Raw genomic sequence first — 12,159 nt, forward strand, 5'->3', positions numbered from 1 at the left:
ACGAATTAAATCTCCAACATGGTTTCGCGTTAAGGAAAACATAAAAGAAAGCTTGTAACAAAGGAAAAACATATCCAATGAGGCGTTCTGAGTGATGTTACTTGTGAATTCTTATCAACACAGAGAGAATGGTGTTTGTTCTCATTGACTAATTTAATTAACACGAACACAGGGAACTTCATTAGACTGTTTTCACTTCATTAATGAAATTAATCTGACTGGGCATGAGCACACAAGATAAACAGCACCACACACACTGACAGACACATGCTTTGATGCACTGTACTCTCTCACATGCACACACCAAAAGTCATTTAGAGTAACTTACGGGTTGCCATAGTCCCAGACAATGCACTGTGGATCTGATGTACCCTGCAAGATACAGGGTGGGGGGAAAAGGAGGGGGCGGGAAAAGAGAAGATAAGCGGTTATTGCCAGTCGAGAGGGTGAGTGAGAGAGGGAGGCAGCATGAAGACGGAATGGCTTTTTGCAAGAGGAGTGATGCTGCATGGGCGATGGAGAGCGGTAAACAGACAATGAAAGAGAAGGATTGAGACAAACGGTGGGAGGGAAGGATGGAGAAAGAATCATTGTCATGTGACGGAGCAGCAAATAGCTGCTGCTGCAAAAAGAGCAATGAATTGGGAAGAGTTGGAGACAAACAAAAAGTAATTTCATGGACAATAATACACAGCAAGTTGGGGTCATAAACATCCAGTAGTGGAAAGGCACATTCTTTACCAAAGTACAACCACAGCGTGAAGTAGTAAAGTAAACGTCAACAACAATAAAGCCGTAAAATGCACTTAAGCATAACAACTTATGAGACCAACTGGTAAGTAAAGTAAAGTACTTAATACATGCTGCATCTCTAAACAGTTTATTCAAGAAGTTGATTCAAAACAACATTCTGATTTCAGTCTAAAAAGGATGGTCAAACAGCTCATTCTTAATCCATCGACTCACCGGATCCAAAAGCCAATCGCTTTGGGCGAGGGTCCGGGGAATCATCTGGAATTCGGAGCTCAGTCACGAGTGGTTGAGGTGGAAGACTCCCAAAGACTCAATCAGTGAATCAATCACAGGATCAATGTCTTTAACCGACTGATCACAACCTGTTCCACTGGTGACCTCGCCATTGATTTGTTTTTTAAAGAAACGTATGTGCCCTTTGAACCTGCACGCCTCATATGGTATCAGGATTGGATAGTGATTTCAGGTGGACTTTGTGGGTGCTGGATTATGGCTCTTACATCGAGTCCTGAATCAAAAGCATTAATTGTGTCATACTGGTACCGTCTAAGAGAAACAGCTGATGTTTTCTACGTCCTTTTCCATGCCGCTTGTGTGACTACATCGGTTCATAAACTGAGATGCAATTCTCCCACTGATGCAGAGGCCACTGGATCCATTACATTACATTACATTTAGCTGACGCTTTTATCCAAAGCGACTTACAATAAGTGCGTTCGACCAACTAAATACAAACTTGAAGAAAACAGAATCATATAAGTACATCAGGTTTCATCCCTCTCTGTCCCAGTCTGTTGGTCCTCCCTGAGTCCTGCTTTAAGCCCTTTGCCTTTGAGCTCCCCCTTATGGTAAAGGGGATTATAGCAGTAAATCCACAGCCACTGTTCTGTTCAGCATCACATGGATGAGAAGACTCATCACAGTCTGAGAAATAATTGAGAAAATGACCTCTATTTGAGTAAAGAGCTTAACGAAGGTTTTTTTCAATATCAACACTGTGTAAATAAGGAAGAGAACAAGGCACATTCAAGTCTAAACTATGATTTATTTCCCTAAAGGCAAGGTCATCCCTCCTTCTCTGACTAGTTCGTAGCTGATCCCCCATGAATCAGCGAGTCCTGGGGGTCTCTGCATGGCTGGACTTGAGAGGACGGGATGATACAAGGTTTATATACACTGGATCAGAGGCTGGGCGACACAGATTGATGGATGGCAGCGCTTTGTTCTGCCTCGTGCGCAGACCGCCACCATCGCCGACATTAGATGTCCCCGGGCGTGTATTAGCGCGGCGGGCTCTGTTAGCATACAACTATCAATCAGCGTGCATCGTGCCCAGCTGTACAATGCTGTGGGAGTGACATCCCTGTACTCCCACAATGTCTGCTTCCTCTTTAGTGCCGATACGTTGCATAATGGCAGCGTCTGCTCGACCGATGCCACTCAACGGGAGCGCTGTGTGTCTGACTCCAGCAGCTGCACGGTGATAAACAGCTCTGTCCTTTTACTCTCAAAAGGAACAGCTACTTCCTTCAAGGTGTTTACATCTACAAGTGGTGTCTATTTGATGAAAAAAAATCCTAATGCATATTGGCTGGGAATATGTTGGTCTGATCAGATGAAAGGAGCAACAGTAAAAGACCTCACTGGCTCAGGGAGTCTTAAAAGCCTCTTAATATCAAAGATGATAGATTCAGGAGATGAAATGGAGTAACCTGCATGATGCTTTTTGACTGATGAAAGTAAACTAGATTACACTTAAATGACCAGAGAGGCTTGAGGCTGATGTTTGGAAAGCTAGCCAGAGCTGCTGTGGGTGTGGGTCCACTGGACTACTGAGGGCTAACAGAGATTTCTGGCCTTCTGCTTCTTACTCGACATTAAAGAAACACACACCCACACACTTTAACAACAGGGAAATGTGTGCGGAGTCTGGAGCAGATGTCCTGTCAGTGAAGACATGACCGTGAACAGAGACCCCCACACTCCCCTTTGAGAAGGAAGCCTGAGGCAGCGGTTTATACGGCACTGCTTCAGTAGCCGGGTGTTTCTGCACTGGCCAAGGTCGAAGTCAACTGCAGCTTATGACCAGGACAAAGGACTCTGCTCTCTTTCACTTCCATGCCCTCTCTGGTTCTTAAATAGCAGTTCAGCATGTTATGCATAATGAAGTTCCGACTTAGCTGAGCACCACTGAACATATAGATTACACTGCCTTTAAAGTAAAAACACTTGAATGGGAAAAAACGTTTTCAGTCCAGTTTGCCTCGATCCAATTATTCTCATTGTCTTTCTCTCCTAAATGAGAAGATTGGTAACTTGCATACCTTAGCTTAGCATGAAAAAGGTGGACCAGTTAGAGTAAGCAGCTAGCTAGGCTAGGCTAACCGGCTCTGCTCCATATTTAAATTAGCACTGTGTAGGATTTAGTGGCATCTAGCTATGATGTTGCAAATTACAACCAACTGAATACCCCAACTGTCCTCTTTACAAGCATGTCGGAGAATATCGAGAAGCATTCAGGTGACGTCAACATGCAGACCATCCCTGGAATCTGAATAAGTTTAATACGGCCACTGAAACATAGTGGTGCAAGCAACTCCATTTATTATGGGATCCACATTTCTGCAAATAAATCCTCCTAAATCCTAGACACTGCTTGGTTCAACAAACAAACATAAGAGTGGAATTGATCTCCTCATTTAACTCTCAGGAAGAAGGATAATTAGCGTATTTGCCAAAATGTCATTAAACTCCTTTTATCATTCTAGTCCTTCAGTGCATTAATACAAAAACAAACTATTTTGGTTATAAAAAAACATTGTTCTTTTATTTTGCCTTTAAGAGATGCTAAAACCCTAATTAATTAGAAGTAGCAATTATGGATATGAGGAGTGGTTGCATTTCAAATGAAACCAAATTAATATTATGCTAATCACTTGAATCCCTCCACATTTAGTTTTGGTTATGGAAGAGATATCCATTTTCTAAAGTAGAATTATTAATTATAAATGTTTTATATCACTTTAGTCAATTATTGATCTATGCTGAATTTTATTTTTACCCCAGAGAAACTTTTTTTAAATCCTGCATCATAAAATAGGAACTTTCCACTTACCAGGCAGGAAGGCCTTAATAAAAGACACTATTCAGCAGGTAAATGGGAGATACTGGATTGACCATTCATGTTGCTTGACATATTCAAAGTGCCTGTGTTGCAACAGTTATCACAATACGTATTTAAATATGACTAAATAGTACACCATTTACCCAAACAGGTATGTCTTGCTAATACTGGTAGAAAGTATGCATATGTGCATCCCTGCCCTGCACTGTACTGCCCGTAGGAAAAGTGTCCGTCCACAGGGTGCCTCTGGTTAAAAGAACAGAGCAGCATGCTTGGATCAGCATCAAGAAATTATCCTCTTAACAGAGAAGGGACCCATGGTATCTCTTCTTTTCCAAAAGTGTTAAAAGCAGATTAATAGGAAGATAAAATAAAGAGAATTGCCATAATTGAATAATGATTTAGTGGTTTAAAGCAGGGAGATGGAGTGGCGGGGGATGGAGAATGAATGCAAAGTAAATTAAATGAAACACTTTGCAATAAAGTTGACCCTCAGGTCCTGGCGAACATAGGGATAAAACTGATTTCATTGAAAATGTAAAATACATTTGTATGAATGTGTGTATTGTGTCGTCTGGAGAGAGCTATTAAATATTCAACATTATTTTCAAAACTGTGCCCACCTTTGCACACAAGAACTGTTAATGAAACCAACATCTTATTGAGGTCATGATGAGAGCCTCTAATTAAACTTGCACTTAGTCCGTTCCACTGAAGACGAGTCGTTTATAATAACCCACGGTAATATAAACTGAATATGCACCGGGAGACACTGTGAAATATGGAAGTCAAAAAGGTCTGCATTTATTCAGGCAATTCAACGAGCACTAAGGCACTTTATAGCATGCGGCACTTTATTTCTCATCTGAACTCATGGGTCAGCTGGGAGAGAAGGAATCCTTTATAGCCTTCAACACATCTATTTTTCTTGCTCAATATACAAGTATCTAACAAAAAATGCAAACTGTTGCCAGGGAAAGATAACTTGTTTTCTGGTGGTTTTGGAAAGTTGACATGAGGGAAATATAAGAGTAATGTTCTCTTCTCTCAAATAACGATATTTTGAAATGATCTAGCTGAACAGACGGGGCTTTGTATCGCATGAAAACACATAAAATAGTAAAGACCTTATTTCAGGGTAAACTGAGAGATACAAAATACACATTTATTAATATTAAAAAAGTAACTTACATTGAAAAGTGGTGATAGCTCCAACACCACCATGGGCTTGCTGGGTTGTGGTTCCGGTCGTACTGTCACTGTAAGGATCTTCGAGTTAATCACAGCAGGGGCGCTGCAAAGACACAATCAAGTGTATTATTTAACTGTACCACACATTCAAATTTGGATTTGAATTGTTTCCCTGATTTTGAATGAACACAATAAATGCTGGTGAGCTGTTTTTCTCTGCTGTTTTTCATTAGAAAAATGCATGAATGCAATCTGACTCAGAAACATAGCCTGAGATGGTTTTTGAGTGTGTTTGCAAAAATAAATACATACATAAATAATAAAACCTAGAAATAAAAACCTAATGAGAAAGGGAGAAAGCCGGGGCCAGAGCTAGCACTTAAACAAACTGACCACTGGACCTATTAGCATTCAGCAGAGCTACAGGGAGAAAAGGATTTTAACAGATCCAGCTCATCCACAACCAAGAGCACTGACCTGAAAAAAAGAGCCCAGGGCTTTCACAAACACCGTATCACAGTGGCTGTTTGACAACCTCCTTGTTTCGTTATATGTTCGGTACCACTTTACAATAAGGCTACCCTTATAAAGGGTTTACAAACAGTTTGTAATTCATTTATTAATTAGGTTGTGAACACTTTATAAATCACTAATAAGCTTTTATAAGACATGAGATAAACAGGGCAACGGTGACCGGTTGCTTGCCAAATAGTGAGCCCACATGTATCTGTACTGCTAAGCCTTATTAGAAAAGGTAACTCATTAATACGTGGGAATGTGTTTCACACTTTACAATAAGGCTCCCTTTTGGCAGTTATAAATATTAGTAACTCGTAAATAAATGGTCATAAGAGATGCCAAAAAACATCAATATGGAAGGGGAGAGAATCAACTCAGTGAACAACAGATACCAATGATGCTGGCTGATGAAGAAGACAAAGTAAGCTAATGCCATTATAAGGCTTAGTCATCTTGCCAAATAGTGAGCCTGTGTTGATGTGTGAAAACTATGTTAGAACTGGTTTATAAATGGTTCTTAATGATTAATAAAGTGTTTACAACCTACTTATAAACCCTTTATGAATCATTTATAAGGGTAGTCTTATTGTAAAGTGGTAAGGATGTTCTATAACAGGGGTCTTCAACTAAAATTCAACGAGGTCCAGTTAGAGAAAATCTCCCCATGCAAAGGTCCGGAACATAAAAATGTCTAAGTTGCTTCATGAATTAGTGTGATATGTATTGAAGTGACCTGTAGCTTTATCAACGTCTGCATGTAATCAACAACTGACTGCCAATAAAATAAAGAAAGTACAATTAAAAAACAACTATTTATTGTCAATTAACATTACTTAAATACTGTGGATATGTGTAATGTTTAAATATTGAAGTTAAATGCATCAATGTGGTGCACTTTGAGACCAACATTAAGAGATCTATGGATACATCTCTCAACACCCATATGAAACAGAACTGTAGCATATTTTCCTTTTTGGATATTTTACAAATCACTCCCCTTTTAAACTCTATTCTTGTTATTTTTAACAACTTTTTTGTTGCTGTCATATAGTATTTTATACCTGTTTTTCATTTAGTCTCATTAATAACTATAATGATCATATCAAGGTGTGCCTTAACCTCACTGAGCTGAGGTTATTTGAGCCTCTCAGGAGAGCTCTCTTCCACCTGCTTGTAGAAAAGCTCTTTAAATTCGTTAGGATAGCTAGCTAACCAGATGCTAATAACAACAACAGATCGCCACTGTGCTTACAACTAAAGACACAGCCACGCAAACACTGCGGCATGTGTACGGCTCCTTATGGGTATTGCAATATTTTAAGGGCTCGAGCGGCGTTCCGGTGCTCAGCACTCCTTTCAGACGAGACATATACCACGTGAAGACCATAGGTGAAGACACGTTACGCTCGTGTTGTGTTCATGAACCTGTCCTTGGCCAGGAAAAATAGGTACTCGCTTGTTTAATTATTTTTGCGGTCTAGATTTCTTCTTCTTTTTTGAAGTGAGAAGTTGTCCGTCTGTCGGACTGACTCCCTCCCCCCCACCCCCAAAACGAAAACTCTTCGGTTCTCCACGAATTATACAAGTCACCCAAATCAGCGTTAAAAAAGCGGGAGGCGCCGAAAAATCCCCTAGTAATGTATTGATTATAGCTCCGGGTCCGGATCCGGACCGCGGTCCGCCTGTTGCCGACCCCTGTATAAGTTTTAGAACCCAATAAGCCCGCTCGCATTTGAGGCACACTGTAGACTTCCAAAAATACATTGACAACACAAAAGAAAGGAACACACATCATTGGGGATGCAAGACATTTGTCTGATAACTAGGCCAATACAAAAAGACGTGGAAAATAGACATCATGAGAGAGGAAACAGAGGTAGAATCGAAATGTTGGAACCAGATAGAGAAATGAATAGACAGAAGAAAGGGCACCGAAATAAAAAAAAAGGAGTGAGGAGAAAATAAAAGGTAAAAGAAAGGCCAGCGAATAAACAGTTGATCACATGAGAAGTACTCACTTTGGTGCGGGTAAGATGGTGCCCAACGTCCTGTACAAGATGGCTCCGATGACATAGTACATTGGAGCATCTGACTCTGTTTCTGTCTCTGAAACACAGGAAGATGTGCAACGGATCAGCCCAAATAGAGGCAATGGTTTGCTTAGAAACGTCTTCAAAAATCACATTAAACAATCCATCTATCCACCAGTTAAAGGTTGTTCTGTATACCTCTTTTCATCGTGTGCAAGGAAAGGGGTTGCTGAAAATGTTTTTGGACAGGTTAGGCTTTAGATTTATGAAAATTAATTGTGAGTTTGATGATCTAAGGTTTAAATAAAAGACTGCAAATGATGATTGATTAGATATAACCTCAACTCTTTTTTTACCAGGTAACTTAACTTAAAGGGGACCTATCATGCAAAATGCACTTTGTGATGTCTTTTATACATAAATATGTGTCCCCGGTGGGTAGGGGAACTCACGCAGCGTCAGGAAATAAAACCCTCTCTCTTTTCCTTCGTACCCAAATCTTTTAGAAACGGGTGTACAACGAGCGGATACATATTTCCATCCGAACTGACGTGTCCATCCGTGGTGACGTCGGCGGACCCACAGAAAGTTGCTATCAGAAACAATGCCTGACGTGTTTTGGACGTCTTTGTTTACATTAGGATGCCTCGCTAACACTCAGAGCTAACCTGTACTGGAGAGCACATGTGTTTAAAAAGCAGGAAATAAAAAAAGAACTCACCTTGTGATAAACCCGCAAGAGAAAAAGCATTTGAGCTCCATACTATTTCAGAAATAATCCTTGACATGGTTTAAACAGGATGGCGTTTTATCACAACCGAATTTAACTTTATCTCCGGTATAATTCTGATCAGGCATTAGCTCCGCCTCCTCTTCTTTCTTTTATTCAAGCTAAGGACCCGAGATCCGCGTTTCTCTAACAGGGATCAAAAGAGGGGTTTGAGCAGTATGAGGCATGGCTACAATGGGTGATCTGTTTGGTATTTTGAAAAAAAAACTTCACAGACATGTGTTGTATAGGTTTGGCCCTACAATATATTTTTCAAATATAGCATGATAGGTTCACTTTAATGTATCTATGCGCACGGACACCGAGTAGTTTGTGAAGCAAACAAGCACAGATTTCACCTGTCTCATCAAACTGCAATGTCAGCTTAATTTGTATTTACTCCTGAGCTGTCACTGACAAATGCTCTGTTGAATACATCAAAATAAGAAAAGTTTGTTAATTGCAGCACCTGATATGACAGCTACATCTTCCATACTCAATTCCACTATTTCAGGTGAAATAACCTCAATTTGTGTGCGTGAAGCCACTATTTCTGCCTCTTAGCAGCTCAATTAAGCCTGGTTTCTAAAAAGTCCATTGGTCTAACATGCAATTAACTTAATTCCAATAAAAAAAAGGCAAATGTTAGACAATATCTTCCTTTCTATTAGTTTGACCCTTTTTTTTGTCTTTTAAATCTGTTGCTGCGATTCTCCAAGCCACACTTCAACTTTTCCCTCCTTTACAACGCATTGCCTTCCACCAGTCCCTTCAGTCTTCTTTCACCAAAAAGAGCAAGGGCTCCCAAGGAGACGTAGTGTCCCTCTGTAAATGTCACTTTGTCTCAAGTGAGGGAAGAAAAAGAGGCAGAGAGCAGAAGTATGAGGGAAAGAGTTCATGTTGAGAGACGCCACTCCCTCCTTTGCCCTTTCAGGCTGAGAGAAGCGATAGAGGATCATTGACACAGAGAGCGGAAGAGAAAGAGACAGAAGGGGCTGATGGTATCAGACGTACTGTGTGACTCATCCCAAATCTGTCTGCCTACTGCCTAAGAAGTAATACTCAGGAAGAGAGATAGCTATGCACGACCGATGAGGAGCGAAAGAGGAAGACACAAAAAGATCAGTGTTGAAAAAACCCGATTGTTTGACTGTGAGGAGGCAAAAACAGATCAAAGTCAGCACGTGAAAGCCTGTGAGTGTGATGGATCCTAATTGGACAGTGTCTGCAAAGCCATTCAAATGAGAAAGTCAGTGTATTGTGGGTAAATGCTAAATCACTGTGTGATGGTGTGGCACTCCTACACATGAGGATGATTAATACCACAAAAGCACTTAATCATAAAACTCTAATTTCCCAGGAACATACTTTTTTTGTCACTCCTTTTCTGAACATCTAAATGATTGGTGGTCAGCTGTAATCCAGCAAAATGGCAAACCAGTTACCAGCTGCAAACTTTAATATGCAATTTGTGATGAAAAATATGATCGGAGTTTATGCAAGGCAATCATTTGTGATGGTCACACATTGATTTAAGGTGTTTTTTCTAAACTGTAGTGGCAGGGGAAAAGGTTTAAGGCATGTTGATTATCATGAACTATGATACATGTATAATATCCTCGCAACTGCAGTTCTTAATGTCCACTGTTATGTACGGTTTGAGAGGGTGGGTCATTAAGCCTCATCTACATATTCACCTGTCGCGGCGCGTCCGGGGCCTTTTTAGTGGGCGCGTCAACGGGATAATAATAATAATAATAATAATAATAATCCTTATATTTATTATAGCGCTTTATCAAAGACTCTCAAAGCGCTTTTACAAATACACATTACACATACAGATCATACATGTAATGGTCATCTACTGTGGACAATACCCACATGCCAGGGGTTGGTTCTCACGGGAGGAGGAAGTGTGTGTGTGTGCGGCGAATGCGGGTATTCAGAGAAGTTTTCCTCAGCATGTGTTTATGTACGTTAAAATGCAACGGGGAAAATAACTGAATGTGGATATTGCATCGATCCGACCAAGAAGCACGTCTCTGTGGAGAGGACGCGCACAGATAGAGAGAGAGATTCTCTCCAACACAGGGTGAGATCGCTCCTTTGTGCCACGCCGATCATCGTGTTTTTCTATCTGTGGATTATAGCCTAAATAGGGCTACAAACATTTCCGTTTTCCAGGAGCAACAGTTTTTTTGTCAATTAACTATAGTGGCCTAGATTAGGCAGTAAAGACAATTTAGGTTGTTTCGAGATGACTTTTTGTTGAGTTTTGTTTGGCTGGAAAACTGTGAATATAATTGAATAACGTATAAAACTTTTTTATTTTGTGAATTTGTGGATGGAGACTGTAGTAAATACACTTCTGTGGGGACTATTTTGTGGAAAGAGTAGATTGTCCGTTTATCAGTTCTGTTTACCTTTAATATATTATTTCATATCAAGTCATTTGAGCTATTTTTGATAGTTGATCGTTACAAAGTGATGGATTTAATCAGAGATTGACAGCTCCATACAGACTGTCCCTAGTAAGAACTCCTTTTTGCATGACACGGAACATTTCAAGACATGAAAATAAAGGCATTACTTTTACCCAGTTGAACAGACTGACAGTGTAATGTGCTGAAGATATGACTGCAATGGTGACTATTAAGTCATTTGCACTAAACCGTATCACTCAATATGTAATGTCTTTAGCTCCTTTTAAATAGAGAATCCAGAGATCCGCATAAGGTCCACCATCAGTGCAGGACCAAATTGTGATTCAAGCAGGAAGTGTGTGAAAGGGGCTTTAGTCTAGTCTGCCTGATTGCCTCATTGTCATTGACCCATTATCCAACTGAGGTTTCCGCAAGTTAGAATCCATGGCCCCTGAAATGTCAGTAGCCTAACTGTGTATTGATAAATTCATGCTGCTGTTAATGGCGCTGACGTATAGCAGACTGATTTGTAATTGTCACCCTCTCTCCATATCGTATAGAAAATATAATATTCTCTAAACTATTTAGCTGTTCAAAATGAAAAAGAATCGCTTACTGCCTCGACAGTATTTCTTTTGTCAAGAGGTAAATTAGATGAGCAGTAGCACTTTGTGTTAAGTGTGAAGCATGAGCCAGGAAGTAATGAGCTTAATTTAGCTTAATGGTAAGCAGGACTTGAACATTGGGTGGCTCTGACCAAAGATAAAAAAACATTAAAAAAAAGCTAACTAATTAACATAACTGACACAGATTTTCTGGTTTGACATTTCCTATTGAACAAAAGCTGGATGCAGGGACTTAAAGGTGGGGTAGGTAAGTTTCAGAAACCGGCTCAAGGTACACTTTTTGTTATATTCCATGGAATGCTCTTAACATCCCGATAGCAAAGAATATCTTAAGTGCTTTAACAAAAAATCCATAAAAAAATGTCATCTGTAGAAGCCGTAATACTGTGAAAAGTACAACCAATCCGTTTAGCCGGCCCGGCTAAAATAACTGGATGGATGAATATATTGCGACATGAAGCCGATACAATAAATCAAAATCCAGTAACATTCTGAAATCCCCAGGATGTGTCCTAATCAAACCAAAAGAGAACATGCTGATATTAAACTCATAAAAGAAATGGTAGACATATTAGTACTCTGAGTGCCAAGTTGTCTCAGACAATCTGTTTTCCTAATGTGGGACAGTTCTGTGCAAAATGTGGGACACTGAAAAGTCTATATTAAAAAGCCTCAGTCACCTTCATTCATGTAATAAAAAAATCTCAGGCCAGTAACACTCAAA

General features: G+C 40.0%; 1 protein-coding gene across 7 annotated transcripts in view; it reads right to left on the bottom strand.

Annotated features, from left to right (window-relative positions):
* adgrb2 (adhesion G protein-coupled receptor B2) overlaps window positions 1–12,159 on the bottom strand; it is a 268,441-nt gene that overhangs the window by 82,116 nt on the left and 174,166 nt on the right. For all 7 annotated transcript variants that reach the window (XM_071204889.1, XM_071204887.1, XM_071204888.1 and 4 more), the window contains exons 13-15: window positions 7,606–7,693; window positions 5,069–5,171; window positions 329–372 (exon numbers count right to left, since the gene is read on the bottom strand). In XM_071204889.1, the coding sequence (XP_071060990.1) occupies window positions 329–372; window positions 5,069–5,171; window positions 7,606–7,693 (235 nt within the window). The remainder of the gene's footprint in view (window positions 1–328; window positions 373–5,068; window positions 5,172–7,605; window positions 7,694–12,159) is intronic.

This window comes from Pseudochaenichthys georgianus, chromosome 11 (assembly GCF_902827115.2).
Source record: "Pseudochaenichthys georgianus chromosome 11, fPseGeo1.2, whole genome shotgun sequence".
NCBI lineage: Eukaryota > Metazoa > Chordata > Actinopteri > Perciformes > Channichthyidae > Pseudochaenichthys > Pseudochaenichthys georgianus.